This window comes from Festucalex cinctus, chromosome 20, assembly GCF_051991245.1.
Source record: "Festucalex cinctus isolate MCC-2025b chromosome 20, RoL_Fcin_1.0, whole genome shotgun sequence".
Taxonomy (NCBI): Eukaryota; Metazoa; Chordata; class Actinopteri; order Syngnathiformes; family Syngnathidae; genus Festucalex; species Festucalex cinctus.
Genome location: NC_135430.1, coordinates 6,915,785 through 6,943,710, shown reverse-complemented (window position 1 = coordinate 6,943,710; position 27,926 = coordinate 6,915,785). Strand labels below are relative to the sequence as shown.

General features: G+C 40.8%; 2 protein-coding genes across 3 annotated transcripts; one reads left to right on the top strand and one right to left on the bottom strand.

The window, feature by feature from the left end:
* Positions 1-1,116: 1,116 nt before the first annotated feature.
* On the bottom strand, positions 1,117-16,692 carry LOC144009145 (uncharacterized). Of its 2 annotated transcripts, XM_077508695.1 has the most exons (9): positions 16,580-16,692; positions 16,366-16,468; positions 9,811-10,034; positions 3,910-5,475; positions 3,227-3,280; positions 2,878-2,955; positions 2,710-2,798; positions 2,379-2,432; positions 1,117-1,489 (listed from the first exon to the last, which is right to left on the bottom strand). In XM_077508695.1, the coding sequence occupies exons 4-8, from the start codon at positions 4,325-4,327 to the stop codon at positions 2,388-2,390; spliced, it is 684 nt and encodes a 227-aa protein (XP_077364821.1). In that variant the 5' UTR covers positions 4,328-5,475; positions 9,811-10,034; positions 16,366-16,468; positions 16,580-16,692; the 3' UTR covers positions 1,117-1,489; positions 2,379-2,387. The 2 variants fall into 2 exon arrangements, with proteins under 2 accessions (XP_077364821.1, XP_077364820.1); XM_077508694.1 differs by lacking the exons at positions 16,366-16,468; positions 16,580-16,692 and adding an exon at positions 10,501-10,892.
* rnf152 (ring finger protein 152) lies at positions 10,544-27,926 on the top strand. The gene is made up of 2 exons (XM_077508696.1): positions 10,544-10,690; positions 25,816-27,926. The coding sequence occupies exon 2, from the start codon at positions 25,967-25,969 to the stop codon at positions 26,555-26,557; it is 591 nt and encodes a 196-aa protein (XP_077364822.1). The 5' UTR covers positions 10,544-10,690; positions 25,816-25,966; the 3' UTR covers positions 26,558-27,926.

Below are 27,926 nucleotides of genomic sequence, written 5' to 3'. Positions count from 1 at the left end.
TATGTCAGGGGAGGAAAAAAAACAGCACTACCCCGCCTGTCCAGCAAGTGGCGGTACCGGTAAAACTGAATGACAAACAACCAGTGTGACGTTGAAAAACGCGACCTTTGACCCTCCATCGCCATTTGTTACGATACAAGGCATATCATCTTTTCGTTTTCCTTGTCATGTTGTACAGAGTTGTGTTTGCAGCAATTAGAACTTCACGGGAAAGGTTGATGAGAACCATTGAGACCCGCCGTATTACCACATCAAGATGAGAAATGGGCAGGACTTGCTCACTTGGAAAGACAGTCAAACCTGCAAGCACGAAGACGTGCACTGGTAAGGTTTAAACACAATTATACGAAATTTATTTCACATCGGAATTAAGCTGTAACATGTAACGGAGCTCCCCTTGCAAGGTGGAGAACACGAAAAAAAAAAAAGAAGTTACAGAGTGTATTAGTGCCTTAACGTATGACTGGCGCGTTCAGTTGCACGTTTACTTGCGTGTGTCCCCGCGCGTCGGTCGTTTGTGGATATTTTGTCGTACTTTCTGCCATGAAAAGGGCAATCGCTGGAAACTGGTGTTTCCTGCCTAGTTCTCGTGCAATTCACGGCAAAATAGGGCTTGATGGCGAGTTGCTGTTCACGCTACATGTACGCTGCGTATTTCATAATACCGTTGGACCTGGACGTATTGTTAGTCTGTCCGCATGTTTTGTTTTTTTCTGTTAAACACATGATTGACCGATCCAAAGTGTTGAAATGGCTTGCTTTCTTTGACGATGCACGAATGTTAGAACAAAGGTGCCGGGATTTTGGGAAAAGTGCTGATTTTGGAAGTGTCAGATTGCCACCTCAAGCCAGTGGTTTATCATAGGGCCATAAATTGGTGCATATTCCGCTATTTTAAGGTATTCTGTCATGTAAATCACAAGGCTGTTGCACAAAAGTAATTAATGTAGATATTAACATTTATTAATTTGTTGTGTTTCTGTTTCAGATTTGCCACTTCTACCAATCTGGGTGTGTTCCGCGCAGGGAGTGGAAGAACATCAGAACCCCTGAATGGTGGGACGCTGTAATTATGTTTGCATTACTGTTTGTCAAAAATAAAAACATTAAAAAGAATTCATTGAGCATAAGTTTTTATTCGTGTGGAAAAAAACCCAGAACCACAAAAGTGATATGAAAACAAAAGCATTTATTACTTATGCATTTGGCTTATTTGTGTCCACAAGTCTGTTTTGGACTGCCAGGAAGCCCATTTGGAACTCTCCGTTGTGCCTTTGTTCAACCAGCTCATGTGCCACGTGTTGATCTTCCTTGCGCTCCTCGCTTCTGAGGTCAACTTCCTCCTTGTGCTGCTCGCGTCTGAGTTCAAGGTCCTCCTTGTGCAACTGCATTTCTTCTAAGAACATTGCACTCGTGGACTCCCCCTTCTTTTCATCAAATTGGTGCAGGTATTCCAAAAATAGGTGGTCTCGGTCCCGTGTCCGCTAACCTATAGGGATGTAAATGTACAATGAGTGACAGTAAATACTTTTGATGAGCTTCCAGTTACATGACTTTGAACTTATTGGAACTTGACAAAGGGGCAGGAAACTCTGTTCGAGTGGCGCAGTTTCTGCTTGTGGACGGACCATCCTCGCTTGTACCTTCCTAACGCATCGACTTAAACGGTTTCAACAGATTCGTGCAATGAGTAAGAGTACAGTACAATGATTTAGGTAGGGGTAAAACACGGCACTCACGTTAATGTACTTTCATTTTTCATAGTTACAGAACAGAATATGCCACACTACATTGCCAAATATGGCGGCATGCACTTGAAGCTTTTTTAGGCAATACACACTAGTAAAATTGCAGGAATGTAACTTTTTTTTTTTTCCCTTTCTCAATGCACCATTATGAGTGAAATGAAAATTGTATATGTGAGTATGAGGATTTATTATTGTGTATGCCTATGAATTTCATGTACATACGTTAATGACAAATGCACGCATGTGTTAAGGTGCAATTGTTTACACAAGCAGGATTACACATTTTCTTTTAGTACATTCCAGTAAAAGAAAATGTGTAGTAAATTAATACATTCCAGTAATGTACTTTTTTTTTTTTTTTTAATGAAATGAGTCAGTAGATATAAAGAATGGGTAGGACTAGACAAGTTTTTAACTTCTTTCTACTCCTTTGAACATGTAAACTATTATGAATGATTGCAATAAGTTTCTTCTTTCTTTTAAAATGTTAACTGCTACTCATTTGTTTATAATGTCTAATAAACAAACACACTGCCTTATTCAACGAAGCAAAATTAATTGTGAGTGGGGTGTTGCTTTAAAAGTTTTAAATGAAGCTTTTGAAGTTATATAAAATGAAATGAAACATACCAGGACTGTTCAGGGAGGCATCATAACGTAAAGGAGAGCACAGAGAAGGTCCAGCTGTAAGTCACAGTACATAACATTATTTTTCAGTTTCCCTAGAACTGTTTATGAGTTGGTTGTTTTTTTTTTGTTGTTGTTTTTTATGAGTTGTTAGGTGATGAGGCTAACAAGTTAAAACGTTTTAGTTACGTTGAATGCAGAGCTTTGTATTAAGGAAAAAAAAAACAGAACAAAAAACGAAGTGGTTGTTTTGCTTTTAACAGTGAATAGTTTGCCTAGCTTCCACACGTCTTTTTTTTTTTTTTTTTTTTTTTTTTTTTTACTGGACATTTACCTGGACGGGAGAGCAAGGCAGAAGGCTCAGGAACAGCTCTGCTGATTCTGCTCGTAGCCGCGAATGTTCACTCACTTCATCATTTGAAGCTGTATCAACATCATGTACATCCAATGAGTAACAGTGAATAATTTCGATGAGCTTCAAGTTACATGACTTTGAACTTACTGGAAGTTGACAGAGGGGCGCAGCTTCCGCTTGTGGATGGACCATCCTCGCTTATCCCTTCCAACGCCTCGACTGGAACTGTATCAACAGAGTCATGAACTGAGTAAGGGCACAGTGCAATGATTTAGGTGAGGGTGAAACACGCCACTCACATATATCCTTCCATTTTTCATTGCCACAGAACAGAATATGCCACACTACATTGCCAAATATGGCGGCATGTACAAGCTTTTTTAGGCAGCAATACACACTGGCGTATCCAACGAAGTAAAATTAATAGTGAGTGGTGTGTTGCTTTATTAGTTTTATATGGAGCTTTTGAAGTTACATGAAATGAAATGAAACATACCAGGACTGCTCAGGGAGACATCAGAAGGTACAGAGAAGCTCAGAGAAGGTCCCGCTGTAAGTCAGAGTACATCACAACAAAGGTCAGTTTACACTGTTAGACGGCATACCTTTTATAGCAACGGATATTTCACCGTGACCGTCAACTCCCCTGCCAGCGAAATTCTCGCGCGATTCATGGCAAAGTAGCGCTGGTATCGAGGTGAAGGTCACGGCAAAAGATCAATTTCGAGTCATTCTTCTTACGTTTTCGTTTCCCCAGAACTATATACCAGCTGTTAGGTGATGAGACTAACAAGTTAAAACTCTTTAGTCGCGTTGTACACAGAGCCTTGGCTTAAGGGGAAAAAAAAAACAAACGAAGTGGTTGTTTTGCTTTTAACCGTGCATATCATGCCTGGTTTCCACACGTCCTTTGCACAAAGCTTTCCAATTTCGTCATCACTGGAAGCAAGGCTATTTCGGCATTAGCTGCCTACAATACTATTCATTTACTAGGTTAATTGATTTAGGAATGATTTCACAACATTACATAGGTTCGGAGCTGGATGCGTGCCTTTGCCAAGCTTAAGCCATGCTACGCTAACAACTTAGTGCTAGCGCGGTGTAAAAGCCACGTTAAGACCGCGCAGCGACCTAAACGAATATATAAATACAAATGTTCATGAGGCAATTCTGTCTTACCTTGGTGTGTTAGCGTGTCTGTTGTTGAGGAATCCTCGCCCACTGCCGTGTCCTCGCACATAACTTCCAGCATTGCAATTGCAGAGTCCTTTGTTTTACCGGTTGTACACCCCATCCGGTGGCCGAGAATGACGTCCAGTCTTTCGTACCATTTATTAATTTTGCGGTCATTTCCGCTTCGGCTGTTGTGGTCCTTGAGTTTTTTATAGTCCTGTTTGAGTTTCTTGAGTTTTTCCCTTACCTGCCTTTGTGTGTGGAAAATGCTAAGCTCTTCTAGCTTCGCGGTTATCAATTGATAGACTTTATCGTTTCTTGTGGCACTTTCAAATTGTCGTTGGGTCTCCTCGTCCCCGTAAATGCTCAGGAGAGCCTGCACTTCTTCGTCCGTCCACCTATCGGTTTTTTTAAATCCTTCCATTTCCAAAACGTTTGGGGGGGAAAATCGTCGCGCTCTCAGCAGTGAAAAGTAAAAAAGAAATGGCGGCTTTACCGCGAAAAACTCACCTATCCAAAACACACCTCCTCGTCCAGTCAACCAATCATGACACACTTCACAACACGCCCCCACTTGTGTAGTTCAGGGTACACCGAAATACCCTCCTCTTGCCTAGGTACTTAGGTAGTACCGTTTCGACCCCCCCAGACCCGGAACTACTTTTGTGTGTGAACGCAAACTTTGGACAAACTCCCCCGGAACATAGGGAAGTTCCTGAATAAGTTCCTGCGGTGTGAAAGCGCCTATTATTATGAACAAATCTGCTCTGCGATGGGCTGGCAACCAGTTCAGGATGTACCCCACCTATACTGCCCGAAGCCGGCTGGGATGGGCTCCAGCACCCCCGCGACCCTTGTGAGGAAGAAGCAGTTAAGAAAATGGTTGGGTGGATAACAAATCTGCTCAGAATTGTGGAAAAACAAGCATGTTTACACATGGCCCTGGTAGAGCTCTTATACGCTGCTGTCACCAGCTGGCTGATTTTGTAATTACTACCATTTTTTTACTTTTTCAAAACACATAAAACATATAAATACGTCATTGGGACAATTAATACATTTAAAATAGAACATATTTACACGTTTTTGGGAGCAAATGAGTTTCAAGGAACCCTAATGTTTGAAATTAAGGCTGGAAGTCAAAGTTAAGGCTTTTAAGATAGGGGTGTTGAAGTCACAGTTATGGGCTTCAAAACTGAGTTTGGGTTACGAATTCAGGATTATGAACACGAATGAGGGTTCTGAAGCAGGGTTAGGACCTCAAGTTGGGTTCAAGATTGAGATGCGCACGAAGCTTGATGACGACTTGCTGTTCGCTGTCCGAGTCAACGAAGTTGATCTCTTGCCTGCTCCCAGGAGATAGCTATCACGTTCTTCTTTTTTTTTTCGCCTCTCCTTTTAATCCGTCATCCCTGGACGGCGTATCACGTATCACGGATCAGCGCCGGCGGACGGCCAGCGGTGCGCTGAGCGCGTTTACCATCACGCTTTGGAAATGGTGGAAGGCCTGCTTGCCCGGCGGAGACCATGCAGCTCATAAAAAGGTCATTAGACCCGCGGATTCTGCACAAACTAGATTGAAGGAAAAAAAAAAACACAAAAAAAACACAGACACATTGCAGAAAGGTCAAGGTGTGAGTGTTGCGTAATGTATTTAAGGGAGGAAAGTATATAGGAAGGAAGGGTGAAAAGAAAAATGTAAGCAAGGAAATAAGGAAGGTAGGACAAATATATAAAAAGAAACAAGGTAAGGAAGACGCAAATGAAGGAAGGAAGTAACAAAGGAAGGAAGAATGGAAGGCAGGGCAGAATGATGCAATAAAGGATGAATAGAAGAAAATGTGGAGGTAGGAAAAGAAGGAAGAAAGTAAGACTTGGAGAAGGAAGTAGGGAAGGAACGTAGGTGGTGAGGAAGGAACGACATGAAGAAAAGCTTGATGGAACGGCGGGGAAGGCGTAACAAAGGAAGGAAGGAGAAAGACAACGCAAGGATACACAAGAATGGTGGAAAGGAGAAAAAATGAAAGGAGGAGTGAAAGAAAACGGAAGGTAGGAAAGCTGGAAGGAGGGAAGAGAAGTGAAGGTCCTGGAGAGGAAAAAAAAATACCAAAAAAAAACGAGGCGGTGGGCCTTCATTTCCGAGATGTTAATGCGGCCTCCTCCTCCTCCTCCTCCCCCGCCATGTCAGCGCCCCCGCCCCCCACCTCCCCTCACCCTCACCCTCACCCAAAGTGTCCAAAGTTGAACAGCAAATTAGCCGGCGATCATTCATCACCCACAGAGAGAAGATGAGAGAATTAATGAGCGCGGCGGGAGGAGCAAAGTTGTTGCTGAGGAGGCGTCACGGGCGCGTTCGCAAGTCTCAAGCCCAATCAGATTGACAAAGGGGGGGACATTTTTGCTCTAATTCGAATTAATTTTATAAACATAAGATAGCTATTTTCTTGGAGTGTCAGGTGTTTAAAATTTGTAATCATAATTAATCACATGACTTACAATAATTAACTCACAATCTGTTCTAAATGTACAATAAAATAAGTTTTCGTATTCTTGTTAACATAAAAGTGGGGGGGGGGGGGAGTAAAACTAATAGAAATGTGGTCGCAACTTTAGTCATTGATACAGTCATTTCATAATAATTCATAAAATTGAGTTAACGTTAAAAAGATGTACTGTACTTTAAAAAAACGAGTGTGTGATTAATTTGTGTTGAGGTCTTTTTTCTGCCACTAGATGGCATAATTGCATTTATAAGACATTGGTGAGTGCATTTTTCTGTTTATATTAAGAGCTATCTAATCACAGCATCTACTGAAATTCAAATTCGCTTCTTCCGCCCACTGCTCGCTGAATCAGTGGATGCTGTTGTCTGTGGATCTCAAGCTGCTTCATCTATCCTTCCCCTCTTTAGTTTTTCCTTTGGTCTCTTGAGATCGCTCTAATTTGTTGGAATTTAAAGGTTTCTGGGGTTGGCGTAAGATTCTGGTTTTGTAACCATGTGGGTGGCAGGTGGTGTTCGGTTGGTGCTGGATTTCACTTTGCTTCATTCTTTCTTTCCTTTGACCTTTCCTCTGGTCTCCTGACCTTCTCAACTTCACGACTCTGGCGAGACTCTGAAGTATCCGGTTAAGGTTTTGGTTTAAATAATTATTACAATAATTATTTTGTTACGTATGCAATTTCTTCAGAAAACAACTTCTGTGGTTTCCCAGTAAACAATGGTGTGTTTGTCATGGATTCCTGTTTACGTGCGACAGCAGCTGCCATTTTTGTCCAGAAGATACTGCGTTGTGCGCTTATGCAATTTCTCCCCTAGACCAAAAAGACAATTCTCGGCCTTTATTCCGAGTGGTATACAAAGTATTGCCGGCGTCAAGTTGATCTTGTCAGCGTGAGGAAGACTGCGGCGCTGATGCGAAGGTTTAACCCGCTTACAGAATCTCCATCTTGGCCCAGTAAAGTTGATTTTCGCTCGTTCCCGGGGCGTCCGTTTCCCGGCCGGAGCGGTCCTTCCTTCTGCAGCCGGAATCAACTCAATCTCCCGTCACAGCGGATCTGATTATACAACCGAGGTCACCTTCCAGACGGAGAAGGGAAAATTTGTGATTGCGTTTGCACGGAAAGGCTCCCACATATGCTCCATATGGAGCGGTTGAAATGGCAACCCTGTTGTCATGGTAACGAGAGTCAGAGTGAGTTCATGGTGGGGAATCGAAACACGACTCACTTGTTCGTACGTGCGGGACATCAAGTTGCATCATATTGTCAATTCAAGTCAAGTCAAGTCAAGTCAAGTAAATCAAAGTCATCTTTGTTTCAAATGCGGCTTGAAAGCCAAGGGTCAAAGAGGGTTTAAGCAAGCATTAGAATTTCAAGGTAGGGTTTCACATCAGGGTCAGGATTTCAAGTCAGGTTGGAAAAACAGCTTCAAGTTAGGCTTTCAAAAGAGTGTTAAAGAGTTTCTAGCTAAGGTGAGGGTTTCAAGTTGGGCCTGCGTTAGGATTTGAAATTAACCGGGAAATGCTGACTCTAAAAGACCGACCAGAACACGCTAAACTGGTCCAACACGTGTTTGTCCAGGGAATGGCGTGCTAACCGCTTCAATTCCTCACAAATACGCCTGAAAAATAAACAAACCGGAGTACATAATGGGTCTGTAATTACTCGACAAAACCTTTCATCCCGCCCGCGTTGCCGCTAATTAGCATAGCGTTAGCGCCACTTTAAAAGTTAGTTTGGGCAAAAAAGTTCCAGCTAATTAGCGTAGCCGCACGCGTCGCTGAGTGACATTGATCCCTCGTGTCATTATCTTAATTGTCATTCATCGCCATCACCGCCGGAAGAGAGATAAACACGAGCGGTCGGAATGCAACCTTGAGTCCTTGTTTTCTTTTCCTTTTTGAGATCAATAACCTGCCAGCGCTCATCTGATTAGCAACAACGTCAACAAGCAACATCAGAGATGCTTCGTAGCAGAGAAATGACAAAAATCAGATTTCGGTTTCAGAGCAATTATAAAAAGGTACTCGCATGTTTTCAAGGGCCGTGAGAAAGTTAAAAAAAAAAATGTCCCCAAAGTAGAGGTTGTATAAATATGATATATATATTTTTGTATTTTTTATGGGGGTGAGCTAAAGTTGCCACCCTTCTAAGCACTTGTTCAATTATTACACTGAATAAGAACAATAGCTGTATTGTACAGCACAACTATTCATATGAGAAAACAAAATACAGTACAGTAAATCTGGTATAATATCTGAAAAAAATAGAGATAGACCAATATGTTTTTTTTGTTTTTTTCAGGACCGATACCGATGCCGATTATTAGTAAGTAGTCAAGGATGCCGATAACCGATATTCATTTTCGGTAAAAAGGGAAAATATTGGCATTAAAATTTGAAGAAAAAAAAATCCAGCTTTTTATTTATTTGTTTTTTTATTTTAACGCATATGCTTATTGAGCAACTTTTAGGATTAGTAAAATATTTGTGTTTTGTGTTTTTTTGTTTTGTTTGTTTTTTAAATGTAAGTCAATAGACATCTTTGTTTTTAAAATCTAACAAGTCCCGGGATCTCCCAAGGGCAGTATCATGTTTTCAAAAGTTAAATAAAAACAAACAATTTATTTTTTTTTTACATAAAGTATTCCAAAATATCTGAAGTATTAATTTATTTTATTTTAATTTCAAACAAAAACAGAAGGTGCAGAGTGTTCCCAGGGTCAGCAGAATCTCTGAAAATTAACAAAAAAATAAAATTATATATATATATATATATATATATATATATATACACACACACACACATTTAAGTGAATTCCCTGAAGAAGACTTTTTATTTTTATTTGTAATTTTTAAATGGATCTATTATCGGCCATATGATTCTTCAAAATGGCCGATGCCAATATTCGTCTAAATGCTTAATATCGGTGCCGATAATCAACCCAGCCAATAATCGTCTATCCCTAGAAAAAAACTGCGGAACATCAAGATACAACTCCAGGTAAACACTGCAATAAGTTCTGGACCCAAATAAGTGAACCTGTATTAAGAGAATGGCGAAGTAGCGACCTTATGAACAGAATATCTATTGGCCAAATGACAAAAACATCAATGGCTCCTGGCTTTTGATATTTCCATAAATGCAAATTTTATTTGAAAAGCTTGAAAAAGACGATTGACTGGTTTTTTCACATGGGTTTTTTTGCTGGTGCCGGATAATTTGATTGTTTGCGCTATTATTGCATGAATGACACAATAATAAAAATAGCATTCAATGTATTATTGACAGTAACAGAAAGAAAGAAAGAAAGAAAGAAAGAAAGAAAGAAAGAAAGAAAGAAAGAAAGACATTACGTCATACAATTTGGAGGCAGAAGAAATATTTTGCCGTTATTTCAAGCTGTACCTCCTACACTTGCGTTGCCGTGGCGTCAAAGAACACTTCCTGAGAAGAGCGCCGGCTTTGGTCTCGGTGTGGTCCCATTTTTGCGTCTGACCTCCTTTTCCAGGAAAGCCGGCGTCCCTTGTTCCCTTTCCGAGTGGCGGGAAGCGGATGAGGTGGCCCTGTGGGAGGCTGGCAGATGCGCGGGCCTCGGTGAAAGTCATTCTCTGCACCTGCAGAAGGTGGCGCTACAAAGAAGAGGCACAGAAGGTTCCGAACAGAAATTGTTCCAACAAATACAGGGTGATTCGAAAAGAATGACCCTATTTTAATGATCAAATATTCGGAAAGTAAATGTATGAATCAGAATGAGGGACTGATTGAACACTTGGAACATGTCAATTAAAACTTGACTGTTAGTAGAATACTTTTATTCTAAGTGTTATTTTTTTGCTATTTTTCCTTGATAGACTATTAGATCATGAAATAGGGCCAGTCTTTTTGAATTACCCTTCAGTTGAATGGATTTGAACCTCTAGCAAAATGGCACGAAAAGCCTACTAAAACAGCTGATCTTTATTTGGGTTATTTCACTTTAAATGTGGCAGGAGTTTAAATGTGGTTGCTTCTTTTTGAGCACTGAGGGTGTGTACACTTGTGCAACCACATGCTCTCAATTATAATTATCATCACTCACCCCCCCCCAAAACGCACCATGCACAAGCTGCGCGCGCGTGAGTACGCATGCGCGACGGAGGGAGGCAGGGAGGGAGGGCGTGTCCGCCTGAGGAGAGGCGGCCGCCTGCTCTGCTCCTTGTTGTGTTCCGCTCGTGTTGTTGTGGTGTCGCGTTCGCACGCCGACGAGGACGACCTGCAGACACGCACACGCACGCTGGCGCACGAGGTGAGTGTCTTTCCTTTTTGCGTCTCCTCCGCCTTTTGTTCGTCCGTGCTGTCACGATTTGTGTCCTTTTGGCATGTGCGTGCGCGAGCGCATGTGCGCACTGGGCGTGTGTGCAAGGGCTGCTGTTGTGTTGTGTTGTGTTGTGTCTTGAACAAACGGCACGTTCGCCTTCATGCAAAGATGCTGTTTGGCGTGTGCGCGCGCTTGTGACCGGCGCGTTCACGTCACCATTGTCCCAGACACACTGAGACATGTAGACGCGCACACACACACACCCACACAAAAAGTTGAAGTAATCAGGATTCACAATAAGGTCGATTTTTGTTAGTTGTTGATTCATCGATATTCCCAGCTGGTCCCAGTGTGACAGCTGGGAATCACGGAAGGTCACAGCCCACGCCCCCACCCCTACTAGGGGTGGGAATCTCTGACATGAGGCCGATTCGATATGTATCTCGATACACAAGTTGCGATTCGATTGAAAAACGATTATCTTTCAGAACAGAACGGTTCGATACGGTTCGATTAAGTTTGGGAACGATGCAATTTTCGATTCGATACAATTAATTTCAATATTCAAAACTTATAGTGACATTTGTTGCTTGTAAACATTAATCTTAAAACACCACAAATTTTTACAGTATCTACAAATGTGTAAAAAAAAAGAACAACAACAATGTCTTCTATATTTTTATATATTGAATCAATTATTTAAATGGACCGGAACAAAGGGCTCGGCGATATGACTGAAAAATGTATCAGTTTAAATATTTATTAGTTGTTATTGACAGTTATAATTGTTTTTTGTTTTTTAATTCAAAATCAGGATCAGGAAAACAAAAGGCTGATAATTCAATTTGAAATATAAATATTTAGCCTTTGAAAAGACACCAACACAATTAAACAGAATATGTCCACATTGTGAAGTATTTCAGAAACATAAATTTAAGACATGACATAAACCTACCGTCCAGCCAAAAGAAATATGAAGCCACCTTATGGAACAATAAATCTATCAAACACATTTTAACAACTTAATATATCCAAAAATATTTACAAAAGTGCATTTCCCTTTTTATTAACAATTTTTGTTTTTAACAATTTTTGTTTTTCTTTGCCATCACATTCATTTTTGGTTAATGTATGACATCTTTTTTGTTTTTTTAATCTGAGACACGATGATGACCACGGAATCACTACTGTTTGTTTTGTTTTTTGGGCTGTCGTTCATTTTGAGTTTGAGGACGTAATTGCGGGCACGTCTCAGTTCCCTGCTGCTCATGCTAGTTGTATACATTGACAGGGAGCCACAAACTGACAAATGAGATACTTGCAGTGTGCTTTTAGCTTAGCTGGTGTGTTGGCTGTGGGACATACCTGTGTCGTTTGAATCCATGCATTGGATCGTCACGGGAGTTATTCTTTTTGGCTCGCGCGCAGTACCAACGCCGGCCCGGGACATACAAGTGCACCGAGAGGACTCGATAGCAATGGGAAATACCGAGATGTACGGCACCGGCTTCTGCTAACTGTCTCCATTTGCATGTTATCACTCGTTGTGCGCGACTGCGCGCGTGCCGTGTCGCGAGCACGGCGTTGACGGTAGGCGGCCCCCCTCCCCCCGAAAATAGGTGCGAAACGTCTTTGCATTATGTTTACAACATCCGGGGAATGAAGCGTCTCTGAGCGCTACTTTGCTAGCTCTCTGTAAACACGGAAGTAGCTTGAATAGTGATGCGACCGAAATGTAAACAAAACAAGTAGAGCACGGCGCAGAACTCTTGCTATTGTTATGAAAACCATAAAGCCTCACTCGCAACCGATTCACAGCAACGCGATACCCGGTCCACAGCTTTACAAGCAATGTATCTAAGGATTCCCGGCGGATTTTGTATCGGTTGACAACTCTGCTACCGATACGGCCGTTTAGCTCCCCTTGACGACCGATGGTTCGGTCGAATCGGTTTTTTGTCCCACCCCCTAACCCCTACCCCTCCCCAAAAGTTTTATTTTTTATTTTTTTTTCCCTTGAAATAACAAGCTGGATGTGCTCCCACGTTTCGGAAGTGTCGACTTAATCTTTAGCGTGTAATTGCCTGCAGGATTACCGAGTCTTAACGCAGCCTGCCAGCTCTTTTGCTTCTTGTCTACAACTCTGTGAAAATTGTAAGTCGGCCAGAACATGCCAAACATTCCCCAAGTTTGCTGTTTTCCCCTGAAATCTCAAGCAAGGCGCCACTTTTGGCCTCATGATCTCAAGTGCCCCCCCCCCCACCCAGGGGGCCCGAATGCGTCATCTGTAATGTAATTACATCCCCCAAGGAGTTTTTTGTTGTTGTTTTTTGTGCTTGATGAATACAAAAAAAAACAAAAAAAACAAGCACGGTGAAGGGTCAGGGATCGTGGTGAGAGCACAATCAAATTTTGGCGAACATAAGAATGCATAAAGGGACAATCAGTGATCCCTAGCACCATCTGGTGCTCAAAGAATAGCATTAGAAGCATGCAGGTGTGCACGCAAGTGTGACCATATTAATAAGACTGTAAAAAAAAATTAAAATAATAATAAAAGCCTGCGAGAGGAAAGCAGGAAGTGACAAGCGACGGGCCCAAATTACATGAGTGAGTGAGTGAAGACCACCTACAGGCCCCAGGGGTGAAAGGTAAGCTGCAGTCGACCCATTGACTCACGACACTCGATGCGATACCAACCGAGCTAACTACTAGGGATGTAACGATAAGTGCAATATCCTGATATCGTGTTATTAAAATTGCCGTAAAATCGTCGTCGTGATATTCACAATATTTAAAAGGAACACATCTGTTAAAAAAAGTCTGGTTGATTTACATTTGTGCAGTTCTAGCACCCTCTAGTGGCTAGTTTATTAGTGTAATGTAATTTTCATTAGGGATGTTTTGGCCTTCTATGTTTAAAATCTGTGCTAATTGATGAAGGGGAACCAAATTTGCTTGTGAAGTGATCAATGTGTGCTTGCATTAAAAAGTGCCTCACTATTGTTATTAGAGATTGTAGGTGGTTTATATGCATTGCTTTTATGTACAAAAGCGCAATATTGTGCTTTTTTTAGTATGAGTTTTAAAAAAACAAAACAATATTGTGATCTTTTTTAAATATCGCCAACTCCCCCATAATATCGTGATAATTATCGTATCGTGACATTCATGTCGTGATAATATCGTATCGTGATGTTTGGATATCGTTACATCCCTACTAAGTTGTCCTGTGGGCATCCGTAGCAGGAAGATAGCGGCGAAACATGGCAGCTCTAGTTACTAATTACTAGACCTACAGTTATATGTATTAAACAAAACAAAAAAAAACATTTATGCGATACAACATATTTTTTGCATACTCCTAACATAGTCTGTTTTTAAAATGAATTATTAGCTCACCACTAGATGGCGCTCAGGATCACTTAATGTCCCTTAAAAAAAAAAAAAGAAAAAAAAAAAGGAAAAAAAAAAGAAAAAAATCCAACCTGTGATCTCGGAAATATAGCTTTGGGTCACGTCAATGTAACCTCGGAATGTAAACGTCGCCTCAGATCATGTTAATGACTCCGCGGATCGATCATGTGTCTGACTTGTAAATTCAGTTTATAACGTAGCAGCGCCCCAGGAAGTTACACACAAATGCAGCATCCGATCACGTAAACGGAACCTTAGATCAATAATGTGGGTATGGGTCTAAGTGTCGTCTGATCAGATCACGTAAACGTGCCTCTAATCATATAAATATTCTTAAAAGATGACGTAAACGCCGATCTTGCTAATAGAGTCGGAAATTCCTAAAAGCATCCTTGGGTCACGTCAAAACTACTGCAAATTTAGCTCCTGATTACCTCCATTACATAAATAGAGACCTTGATCACAGAAATGCAGCCTATAGTACATCATGAAAATGTATTATTTTCATAATCATAATGTGATATAGCACTAAAAAAAAGAAAATCAGTATTTCTTAACTCATTTGTTCCCAAAAACGTATAAATACGTTCTATTTTAAATGTTTTAAGTGTCACAAAGACATATATTTTTTTGTTTGTTTGTTTGTTTGTTTGTTAAAGCTAGAGTATACAGACGAATTTGATGCAGCCTCTCAATTGCAGAGAACGGGTGAAGCAATGGCAGTACAACATGTAAATACAAAAACGGCCAGCGGGTGGCTGCAGAGTATAAGAGATCAACCAGGGCCATGTTGAAAACAAGCTGTTTCCCCACAATTCTAAGCAGATTTGTGAATAATAATGAAACTTAGCTATATTCTAATGATAATTTCTTTTTTTTTTCCTAATGAAAGAAGAGACTAATTTTTCTTATGGTAGGTTCCTTTTTTTTTTTTTTTTTTTTTTTAAAATAGCAATGGAACACAATATTTTGTGGGCCTTGCAAAATCAGTCAAAATCCAGTAAAATGACCAGGAGTGAATGAGTTCATCACCTCTTCCATACTGATATACAATATAAGAAAAACATTTAAGGTTTCTTTTCCACTTTTGTTGACATTTTTTTTTCTCCAACATTTCCTTCAAGCGGAATACATGAATCTCAATGAACGTTCCACCTTTGCTATTGATCGGTCTCCCCCTAGTGATTAGCATACGGCGCTAATGAGGCTTCCTTCGCGGTCGCCTCTTGAATTTTTCTGCTCACCTCCCCAAATTGGCTCGCACCTGCGCTTCATTTTGCATTCCCGAAACGTTCCCTGGAAGGCCGAGCGTGTTTGTCCACGCTCGGCTGCCTGATTGCTCTCCATCTGTCGCGACGCCTTTTGCAACCGTTTGGTGTCCTCGCTTGACTTTTTTTGCCGTCTTCTAACGAGGCTCTTTGTGCTCTTTTGTAGCTTTTTTGTTTTCTTTGTGGTCTTTTGTGTTTTTTTGTTTTTTATAGAGAGAGGGGAAGTGGGCCGGCCTTGTCAACCAAAAGCGGAAGCGCAGGGAGGCGGCAACCAGACTGAGTCGCCTGCATGTTTACCTCATGCCAAAAGTTTATGTTAATTGGAAATGAACATCATAATCGTCATATTAGGCGGAAAAAATGAATCTTATGTAGCTGTTTTTATTGAGGTGATAAATTGATAACGTTTGAGACGCCTTGTGTCAAAAGTTTATTGATAATGATCATCGGAATCATCATCATAAGCAGAAAAATGAATCATTTGTTTCTAATTTTGGCTGACTGCTCATCTTGGGCTAGGTCATTCGCATTAGTGATCGCACTCGTGTTCTTTTTTTACTTTTATTAAATATTATTTTTGAGCAGTATGTTGAATTGTTTCGATGGTTACGTTTATTATTATTTTTAAGCCGTCTGTTGAATTGTTTCAATGGTTACTTTTATTAATTATTATTTTTAAGCAGTTTGTTAAATTGCTTCAATCGTTACTTTTATTAATTATTATTTTTAAGCAGTTTGTTAAATTGCTTCAATTGTTACTTTTATTAATTACTATTTTTAAGCCATTTGTTGAATTGTTTCAATGTTTACTTTTATTCACATATTTCCTATCATCTGTTGTCTGAAGCCCAAAATGAGAACAGGCCATGAGCACGGCGCTGACGCTAGCACGAAACTGACTGTATGCCAAAAACGGCTAACTCAGCTAACTGCAGGTCATGATGTCACTCACCAGGCCACGCCCCTTAATGTTCTCACCCGATTGAGTTGGATGTTCTTCACGCTTGCAACGCTTTTGTGTCGTGTCAGGGCGAGGACTCCCAATTGATTTTCTTGAGCGCCTTGGCGGTTCTGGAAGTTTCTGTGTCACTCGGAAACAAGAAGAGAGTGGATACTGGATCAAGATACTGAAGCTAACTTGAGGTCATAGTCGGGCTTGGCTGCCGTCCTCCCTCTTCTCGCTCTTCCTAACCGTCATGATGATGATGATGATGATGATGATGATGATGAAGCCAGTTCCAGTTCTTTTTGGGAGCGTCGTGACCGTCGTTGACCTTGACTAATGAGGAAAAGGGCCGCGACCTGCCAGATGGGGGAAAAGGAGGGATGCAAAAATAGATTATTTTTTTTTCTATCTCCAGGCTGGACTGAGACAGACTTGAGATCCATGACGAGAGAAGTCACTACATGATTTTCAGCCGCGTGACTGTATTTTCTTATCTATGTTTGAAGTAACAGGCTTTTTCCTGTGTAAAAAATATAGAGGCGGCCACCTCCACCTAATTAGCGCTTTAAATTGTCTTTTTTTTTGTTGATTTTTTTATTTTTATTTATTTATTTATTTTTTTTATTTTATTTTATTTTTTATTTTTTTTAAGAGCTCAGAATTGTTCATTCGGTAGTCTTACCGATTCAACGTCTTATCATCATTGCTCTTTTTTTTAAATTATTTTTTATTTTTTTATTTTTTTTATTTTTTGTGTGTGTGTGCGTGCGTTTGCGTGTGCGTTTGCGTGCGTGCGTTTGCGTGCGTGCGTGCGTGCAAATACGTATAAATTTATACTCATTAATTCACCTAAAGCCTTATAAATATCCCATTACCCTTCGCCTTAACCAGGTACTTCAGAATCTTTTTCAGCCGCGTGACTGTATTTTCTTATCTATGTTTGAAGTAACAGGCTTTTTCCTGTGTAAAAAATATAGAGGCGGCCACCTCCACCTAATTAGCGCTTTAAATTGTCTTTTTTTTTTTTTTTTTTTTTTATTTATTTATTTTTATTTTTTATTTTATTTTTTTTTATTTTTTTTTTTTTTAAGAGCTCAGAATTGTTCATTCGGTAGTCTTACCGATTCAACGTCTTATCATCATTGCTCTTTTTTTTTAAATTATTTTTTATTTTTTTATTTTTTTTATTTTTTTTGTGTGTGTGCGTGCGTTTGCGTGCGTGCGTTTGCGTGCGTGCGTGCGTGCGTGCGTGCAAATACGTATAAATTTATACTCATTAATTCACCTAAAGCCTTATAAATATCCCATTACCCTTCGCCTTAACCAGGTACTTCAGAATCTTTTTCAGCCGCGTGACTGTATTTTCTTATCTATGTTTGAAGTAACAGGCTTTTTCCTGTGTAAAAAATATAGAGGCGGCCACCTCCACCTAATTAGCGCTTTAAATTGTCTTTTTTTTTTTTGTTGATTTTTAATAATTGCGTTGTGTTATTTTCAAACAAATTATTGCAATATTTTGTTTTCTTTCAAATGACTTCTCATGTTTAAAAAAAATTACTTTCTTTTTCAATATTTTCTTTTCAAAGCTTTAATTATTATTATTATTTTTTTTTTTAACTGTTCCAATTTAACGTGTTTTTATCACTGTTGTATATTTTTCTTATTTCTCCTTTCGGGTTTACTTAGTCAGCATCTGTGCAGAAGCACAGGTCCACCGGGAGCAAATCAGGGTTCCGTGTCTTGCTCAAGGACACTTCGACATAGTCACAAGGGCTGAGGATTGAACCCACAACCTCACGTTTGGGAGACAACCCCTCTAGCACTGAGCCATGCCACCCCATTGATTGACTGTCACTGGAGTCTCGTGTGGATGATTACGTGTCCGTCCTTGTATCTTGTGTGAATTGCTGATTTGGGGGATTTTTTGCCTTTGCCCCATTGCATTGTGGGAGCTTTTGTGGAATGCGGGTCAGCAGGTGTTCCAAAAAAAGCCACCTTGTGTTTTATACAAGAGTTGAGTTTACAAGACCGGTAAATCATTTCCAGTTTTGAATTGTGGCTCTACAACACTTCAGGCTACTTTTTCAGTGTCTGATAAAAAAATAAATAAAGGTCAAGCGAGCTAACAGGTGGCAAACCAGAGGCCACACCTGCGTCGCTCGGTGCTTTATGAACGGATCGGATTTGGAGTTCACACCTGGCTTGCGGGCGCATCGCTGGCGTGCCGTGCACACGCAAGACATTATGTTATTAAAAGGCTTCCCGCCCGGCAGCCGGCGGGGCACAATGATGCCGCTAATGAGATTGAAAGCCTGCGGGCTAGCCGCCTCCCGACTGAGCCGGCACGGAATCATTCAGTCTTTTAATTGGCGGGATGCTGCTCCGGGAAAAGCAATCAGGCTATAGACGATGTGTTGAATTGAGATGAAGATGTGCGTGAGGAGGTGGCACGGTGGGTTGAGCGGTTAAACACAATCGCCTCACAGTTCTGAGTTCTGGGGGCCGTAACCCAGGCACCAATCTTTCTGTGTGGAGTTAGCATGTTTTCTTTGATGGCTTTGTTCGGACACTCTGGTTTCCTCCCAAATTCCAAAAATCATGCATGTTCAAGAAGACTTAAAATTGCGAGTGCGAGTGTAAATATTCTGAAGTCAGCTGTGATGGGCTCCGAGTCATTCACAACCCTGGTGACGATAAGCGTCATAGAAAACGGATGGACGGGTGCGAGGACAACAAGACCAGGAATCGAGATGCAGACTGTGCCTCGTTGTGGTCGGAACCCTCGAAGTCAAGTGTGTCGTCAAAAAAAACCCTGTTGGCTGAATGCAACGTGGTGATAATTACGATCAATTATCTCAGCTAATCAAGTGCAAGTGCACACAAGTGCTGCTGCTTGAGCAGTGAAAGCAAATGACGCCAGCATCTTACTTGTCACAACAACAGCAACACAAAAGCAGCAGCAACAATAACGGCTACCCATAAACTGAAGCAGCAACAGTAACAACATCAAAATCAACAAAAGCTACAAAACCAACAACAAAAGTAACATCAGTGGCAAAACAAGATCAGCACAAGCAAAAACAACAAAATCAACAACAGCAAAACCATTTAAAGGGAAAACAAAACTGGCAACTTCAAAACTAAAAGCAGCAACAACAACAAAGGTAAAAGTAACACTAAAAAAAATCCCAACAAAATCATCAACATAAAAGTAACAGCAACAACCTTTTAGCCTGTTGTTGTTATGTTAGCTTAAAATCATGAAAAGCTTGGCGCCGGCCACAGCAGTTTTCCGCGAGCTAATGTGTTTAGCACCAGCTAATGTTAGCTACGCTATGATAGACGAGCTTCATTACTAACTTCATGTTTCTCATTAATGTGTAACAAATTAGTATTTATGCTGCTAGCAATAGCTTTTAGCGATACTATGTAAAAATTAGCTTTGCAGGGTGATGTTTAAAAGGTAGAAAGCACCACCACTAGCTTCACATTCACGTTCTTAATGAAGTTCAGCATTAGCTTAGCGTATCTTAGCATAGCAGAGGCCACCTGTGATTTGCTTTGCATGGAATATCATTAACTGGTTGACGCCACAGCAGTTTCACCGTGAGCTAATTTGTTTAACACCAACTAAACATGCTGTATGTTTAAGTGTCCGTTACTGTTAGCAGCACAGTGACTGTATTCATCCTTTCTCACGTTTTAGCTAGGTGGTATTATGTTAGCTGTGATGTGATTTGGATGTTGTTTAAAAGTTGGCGCCTTCGCACTTTTTTTGCGCAAGCTAATTTCGTTAACAGCATCTAATGTTAGCGTTAGAGTGACTGTATTAATCCCGCTAGCTTCACTGCTAATTCCAAAGTCACCTGCTCACATGGTTTAGCGCAGCGGCCCGGAGGCCGGCTCTGTACTTTTATCCAGGAAGATAATCAACTCTTGATAATTTCTTCGTTTAAGTGAACGAAGCAGCAAACTTAATTTATCTTTATTGTATGGTGAGTATCAACAAGTGAGTAGACAACGTTAGCGCTTGCTGATCACAACCTAATCTCCTTGGCAGAGGTAACAGTAATGTGATTGAGCACATGAACATGATTCAGGTGGAGCAAAGTAATTTTTGATAAGGCACCCAGGTGTGTGTGCGCACATGACTGTTGACTAAAATCAATTCATTGGGACTTTGTGTCCTGACTGATGACATCACCGCAATTGCGGACTTAATTAGGCGCCAACTTAAAAAAAGTATCGTAAATGTTAAATTCACAAAAAAACAAAAACAAAACATGTAAGTCAGGGGTGTCCAAACTTTTTCATTTGAGGGCCACATACAGAAAATCGGAAGGACGCAAGGGCCACGTAATGTTAAGAAGAAAAATTGTGTTTAGTCCTAAAATATGTACAAATAATTTATTTGTGCTTTTGCATATTTGGAAAAATGCTACAGTATATAAACCAATTTATTTGGAATATGGCAGTAGAGTTATTATAGTTTGGGAATTTTTCATTTTAGTTAGTTTTTATTAGTTTAGTTCTTTAAAAAATGCTTAGTTTTAGTTTAGTTTGTTAGTTTCAGTATTAGTATTACTTTTTTTTTTTTTTTAATCTGTATTACTTGTGCGCAATATTTAAAAACCACCATGGGAGCAACGTCATCTGAAGGTGCTTTTCTATTGGCTGCTGCTAGATGACGTAACTACTGTGCGACATACTTTCAAATGTCATTATTCCGGTTTATATCAAAATAAATCACAATTAAAATCATCTCCAAAGGCTCATGCATTCAATTAATTACCAAAGACGAAAACAAAGGACATTTTTGCAATTATAGTTAGTTTTACTTAATTTTGTAAACATAGTTTCAGTTAGTTTTCGTTTTTAAAAAAGCATTTTTGTTTTTATTTTATTTCGGTAACAATATTGTTTTTTTAATTTTAGTTTTTTCATTAGTTTTAGTTAACTAAAATAACCTTTAATGGCACCTGTTTTTCAATACCCTCCTTTCTTACTTTGACCATCTCCAAACATTTTTGTGTTTATTTTATTTGAACTGAGTCAAATGCCATTTTTAGCATATGTCGCGGGCCACTGAAAAATGGACGGCGGGCCGCAAATAGACACCACTGATGCAAGTGCTCATCTGCCTGATCCGAATTTCACTTGACAAAAGTTGTGCATTTAGTCGGCGTGATGGATTGGTGCCTGTCCGTCATTTGGACCACTTTGACTCGAGCTGTCAATCAAACCTATCGACTATTTTTGTTGTCTTTTCATGCTGACATCAGTATGAAATATCTTCCCTTGCCTCGGAGTAAATCTCGTTCCACATGACAAATGAGATACCACACAAACATATTGTTGGATTTTTGTATCGTATGACCTTCATAAAGCCTCATTGTCATATTTATTATACTGTCTGCACAGCTAGTCCCACCACAACACAAAGCCAAGAAGTGTGTGCGTGTGACCCCGGTAGAGCGTCCGCATGCACTTGGCGAGCGTTCAAGAGTCGTAAAAATGCAGCAATGAATGTTTATTAGCGTCATTGTCATGAATGATCGACCTTCATAATGTTGCGCTATTCATCTTCTTCTTCTTATCTGTGAGGCCCTGCCCTGCAGCACCTCCTATTGGTGCTTCCCACTCCTGTTGCGTGAACATGCGCGCTAACGGGAACACGCTTTCGTCATGCCAAGCGGGGTTAGCATGACATTCGCATGACATTTTTAGCTTGGGGGTGGGGGCTCACATTTAACGAGCTGCGCTTTTTCTTGCAGGTATTTTTGCTGCGTCCTCATACCTTGGGGCTAGTATGCGTGTGTGCGTGTTTTTTCTGCCGGCCATAGTGGTTATTTTTAACTTGTGCACTTTCCCTTTGGCTGATTGTATGTGGAAGCCCCGAGGGAGTATGCGCGGGTGTGTGGGTGCGTGTGTGCCACCTGCCCATGATGACGTCATGAGCAACCTCTGGTGAAATTATTCAGAATCACGCTGGGGACAAAAAAAAAAAAAAAATACAATAAAATGAATAACTGTACTATATAAGTATGAACTCTACATTAACTGTATGTTTATATGATTCTTAATAATAAATACATTATTACTACTGCTAGTAATAATTTTATGTAATTGCTGTAAATGACAGTTGCAATTTGGGAATGAAGTTGTCAATATGCTTTCTGGAACAAAACAAAACTGTTCATTTTACTTAATTGTGTAGCAAAATATGATGCACTGAGAATTTTGCATTAGTAATCTCCTGACTGCCCTCTGGTACACTCATACCATATATACACAACACAAGTACATAAAAATATCACAAAAAACGTTCAAGCAAATTTTTTTTTCTATTATCGTGTTTGTGTGTACGCGTGCGTTTTAAGTGGGTCACACAAAGTAGCTAGAAGTCGTAAATCAAATGACATCATCACCCGTTTTCTTGTTTTAAATCTGACCTCTGAATAGCACGTCGCCGAGAGGCTCACGTTTCCATTGACGGTCGCCATGGTTACACCACAGCCACGCCCCACGTCAAGTCCTTCCGGCTTTCCAACATTTATCTATCTACCAACTAAAAAGTATTTTGGGAGTTATGTTTGTCATGAATATTATAAAATGTACAAAAAAAATTATTGAAGGGAAAAGCGTGACAGAACGAATAAGTGAGAACGTCTGGAACAGAAGAGGGAAAGAAAAAGATATCGGGAGAGAAATGACAGAGGGCAAGATAGAGAGATATTATAGAGAGAGTGGATAAGAGAGCGAGAGGGGATGAAAGAATAAGAGAAATAGAGAAAAAGAGGCAGTGTATAAAAGGAAGAGAGAAAAAATGAAAGAAGAGTGATAGATTCAGAATAAAAGGGGGAAATAAGGGAGAGGGCAAGATGAAAAGTGAGAGAGCGTGATGGAGAGATGATTCTCCCCTTCCCCTTTTCTTCTTATGAAAACGTCTTTGATTGTTTTCTCTTGAAATCATTTTCCACGGGCTTCGAAGCGGCCCAAGTGCCGACTCAGCCTTTTTTCACGCTCACTCGCCACGAACTCATTAGTCAGCACTTTTTGGCAAACTCTCACAAACCCGCTCTGACCTCCTGTCTCACAAGAAAAACAAGTGATGATGTCACACTAACCATTAGTGGTGTCCAAACTACGACCCAGGGGCCATTTGTGGCCCACCGTCCATTTTTCAGTGGCCCGCGACATATGCTAAAAATGGCATTTGACTCAGTTCAAATAAAATAAACACAAAAATGTTCGGAGATGGTCAAAGTAAGAAGGGAGGGTATCGAAAAACAAGCGCCATTAAAGGTTATTTTAGTTAACTAAAACTAATGAAAAAACTAAAACTAAAATTCAAAAAACAATAGTTACCGAAATAAAATAAAAACGAAGATGCTTTTTAAAAAACGAAAACTAACTGAAACTACATTTTATGTTTACAAAACTAACTAAAACTAACTATAATTATAGCAAACATCCTTCGTTTTAGTCTTTGGTAATTAATTAAATGCATGAGCCTTTGGGGATGATTTGAAATGTGATTTTTAGTAGATTTATTTTGATATAAACCGGAATAATGACGTTTGAAAGTATGTCACACAGAAGTGACGTCATCGAGCAGCAACCAATAGTAAAGCACCTTCAGATGACGTTGCTCCCATGCTGTTTTTTTTAAATATTGCGCACAAGTAATAGACATTAAAAAAAAACTAATACTGAAACTAACAAACTACACTAAAATTAAGCATTTTTTTTTAAAGAACTAAACTAATAAAAACTAACAGAACCACCCTGAAAACTAATAAAAACTAACTAAAATGAAAAATTCCAAAACTATAATAACCCTACTGCCATATTATAAATAAATTGGTTTATATACTGTAGCATTTTTCTAAATATACAAAAGCACAAATAAATTATTTGTACAATTTTTAGGACTAAACACAATTTCTCTTCAGAACATTATGTGGCTCTTGCGTCCTTTCTGTATGTGGCCCTCAAATGAAAAGGTTTGGACACCCCTGCACTAACGTATCCACCAATCAGCGCGCGGCCCCCCAGTCAAGCTCCGCCCTTTTGCGTGCCCCCCACTGCACTTAGTGAAAAAAATAAAATAAAATAAAATAAAATAAAAAATTAAACTTGAGGTATGGTCTCGAATTAAGGTTGGAAACGAGGGTTAAGCCAATGCCAACACTGCCCCCGAAATCCTTTCCTCAAAGACGAGGGATTAGCTTTTGATGATCCGACGTAAATGAAAAAGCCAAAGATATTCCCACAAGTGCACAAGCGCTAGCACTAGCTAAGAGCTAACTAGCGGATGAGGGGAAAACACTGCGGCCAAAATGGCGGACGAGGATCCAAAATGGTGGACCGGGCGTAATTGTTGTAAAGTCGAAACGTCTTAGGTCGAGTGCGCCTTAACTCGAGGACTCCCTGTATTTCATGTTTTTTAATTAATTGACCAATTAATCAGTTATCTGATTGGAATTGAATCGAATTTTGGTTTGTCTACATGTGAAGCTGACGAATAAATCGTTAACAAAATAAAATAAAAACGAAAATGCTTTTTAAAAAATGAAAACTAACTGAAACTACATTTTATGTTTACAAAATTTACCTATAACTGTAATTACAGCAAAAATGTCCTTCGTTTGGTAATTAATTTAATGCATGAGCCTTTGTGGATGATTTTAAGTCGATTTATTTTGATATTAACCGGAATAAAGACGTTTGAAAGTGTGTCACACAGAAGTGACGTCATCTAGCAGCACCCACTAGAAAAGCACCAAAAGATGACATCGCTCCCATGGTGTTTTTTTTTTTTTTTTTTTAAATAACTATTGCGCACAAGTAATACACATTTAAAAATAAAAATAAAACTAATACCGAAACTAAAACTAAACTAAGCATTTATTAAATAACTAAAAATAATACAAACTAACAGAACCACCCTGAAAACTAATTAAAGTTATCTACATTTTTAAAAAACAAAACAAAAATAAAAACTAAAACATAAAATTCCAAAAGCATAATAACCCTGCTAAAGTGATGTTATCACAGAACCTGGAAAATGTTTTAATAAGCAAAAATATCATAACAGGCCTCGTTTGAGAGGAGCCAGCTGAGGTGGCTCGGGCATCTGGTTCGGATGCCTCCTGGACGCCTCCCTGGGGAGGTGTTCCAGGCATGTCCTACCGGCGGGAGGCCCCGGGGATGACCCAGGACACGCTGGAGAGACTATGTCTCTCGGCTGGCCTGGGAACGCCTTGGGATCCCGCCGGCGGAGCTGGTTGAAATGGCTGGGGAGAGGGAGGTCTGGGTTTCCCTCGTAAAGCTGCTGCCCCCGCGACCCGACCTTGGATAAGCAGTAGTAAATGGATGGATGGATGGATGGATGGATGGATGGATGGATGGATGGATGGATGGATGGATGGCCTCGTTTGAACGTTCTCTTAATGATGCGACGTCTCCTTTTGTTGCAGATGGACGGGGATGTCGCCGCTTGCGGGCCGTGACGTCGCCGCCGCTGCGCCCACGGCAGAGCATCAATTGAGGACGTTTTCTCAACACACTTCGGGGTGAATCGAGAATCGCTTGAGGGATCGTCGGGACTTTTTCAACATTTTTCTGGCCATGGAGACTCTTTCCCAAGATTCCCTTCTGGAATGCCAGATCTGCTTCAATGACTTCAGCCCGCGACGGAGGCCCAAGCTGCTGGACTGCCGCCACACGTGCTGCTCCGTGTGCCTGTCGCAGATGCGCAGCAGCCACAAGGAGATCCGCTGCCCGTGGTGCCGCGGCGTCACCAAGCTGCCGCCCGGCCTCTCGGTGGCCCACCTGCCCGACGACCCCGAGGCGGCGGCGGCGGCCACGCACGCCTGCGAGCGCACGCCCGTCTTCATCCGCCTGCCCGGCAGCGGCTGCTATGTGCTGCCGCTGCCCGCCGCCGCCGCCGACGAGCGTCGCCTGCTGGCGTGCCGCTTCCTGCCAGGCGGCGGGCACAAGGGCGTGGCGGTGGTGAGCGTGCCGGAGGAGCTGCCCGCTCTGGAGGGGGAGGACGGCGAGGGGGAGCGGCGGGCCACTGGCGGGGCGGCCAAGGGCTCGGCGTGGTCGGGCGTGTGCACGGTGGTGCTGGTGGCGTGCGTGCTGCTCTTTCTGCTTGGCATCGTGCTACACAACATGTCGTGCATCTCCAAGCGCTTCACAGTCATCTCTTGTGGATGAAACTGCCGTCGTCGGGGGGTCACCTTTGCCGCCAAACGACCTTTCAGAGGTCGACCTTTGGAGACTTAACATTCCCCAATAAACACTTGCAAGACCTCATCCAGTTCCTCCTCTGACCTTTTTGTTATTCTAGACTCAGGCTCGTCTGATTGGTTGTTTAGTTTACGATTAGTTCAAGTGCACCGGTTGTTGATGCGAGTCCGTGGATGCAGACTTTGACTCCCAACTGACCACTGAGTCCATGTTGCCAATAAATTTGTGGTGTTAGAACACAAAACGTGATGCGTTTCTTCGACCTTGTCCACTTTGGAAATTATATTTGATGCCTGAATTCTATAGTCTCTCTTCATCCACGTGTGTACAAAAATGTGGACAATTTGTTCTGTATGAAATATAGAGAAGGGCCTCGTATATATTGTTTTTATTCAGTTAGTTTGAGTATGAGAGTGAAGGTGCCCCATTTACCGAATTTACCTAAATAGTAAATACCCTTCTACTATAACTTATATTAATTAGACAGACACTAAAGTATTAATAAAATATCGAAGTAGTTTTAGTTTTTAAAATGGTAATTTAGAAAAAAAAGAGAAAATACAATTAAATGACCTTATTTAATGTAAATTCAGACATTCAACTGAGCTTGAATAACTTTAAATTGACTCAATTTTGTAGACAATAACTTGTTAGGAAGTTAGAAAATACTTTTAATTTGTTTCACCAATTATACCAAAGCACAACCTGTATTTTACAATCTACGCTGGCATTTAATAAATTAACAACACCCAAAGAAAATGTTGCATACCTGTTCACAGGACGTGTCCAGGAGGTGGCGTCCTCATTGAATGATGGCAGATGCTAAACAGTTACTCACAGTTCATAAGACGGTCCGAGTTTCAATTTTTCCAACACAAACGCTCCACAGTTCACAAGTTGATGGATGAAGTGGTGGTGGTTACCACCCTTGGACGTCCAAAGACCTTATTCGCCCATCTGACGTAATCACGACGTTTGCTGATCCAGTGAACAAGCTACGAACGCGGATAAATCTTGCTAATTAGCCGGCTATGCTTGCCGTGCACTTCTGGAACAGTCGTTGTTGTCGTCATTAGCTTTAGCTAACTAGCCGCTAGCAACTACTGTACAGAAGGATAGTACTTGCTTGCCGATATATAAACGCGCCACAGTTCGCTTATAGTATCACATTCTTCGCAATATATGATCACTTTGTGAGAGAATGTCCTTAAGCGTTTGTCACGCTTCAACATAACTAATTAATGTTTGTCAATGCACGTTTGCTCACGCTCATTTCCTCGTTATTTCTCCACATTTTGATTGGCTGTGCTTCTTCGTCTGTGAGACAAATAAACTA

Excerpts from the sequence above, each read along its gene's own strand:
- rnf152 (XM_077508696.1), top strand. The coding sequence starts at position 25,967 with ATGGAGACTCTTTCCCAAGATTCCCTTCTGGAATGCCAGATCTGCTTC.
- LOC144009145 (XM_077508695.1), bottom strand. The coding sequence starts at position 4,327 with ATGGAAGGATTTAAAAAAACCGATAGGTGGACGGACGAAGAAGTGCAG. Across the intron at positions 2,956-3,226 it reads TGTCTCCCTGAGCAGTCCTG|TTCCAGTCGAGGCGTTGGAA; the intron begins GTATGTTTCATT and ends CTGTTGATACAG. Across the intron at positions 2,433-2,709 it reads TGCCTTGCTCTCCCGTCCAG|CTGGACCTTCTCTGTGCTCT; the intron begins GTAAATGTCCAG and ends TGTGACTTACAG.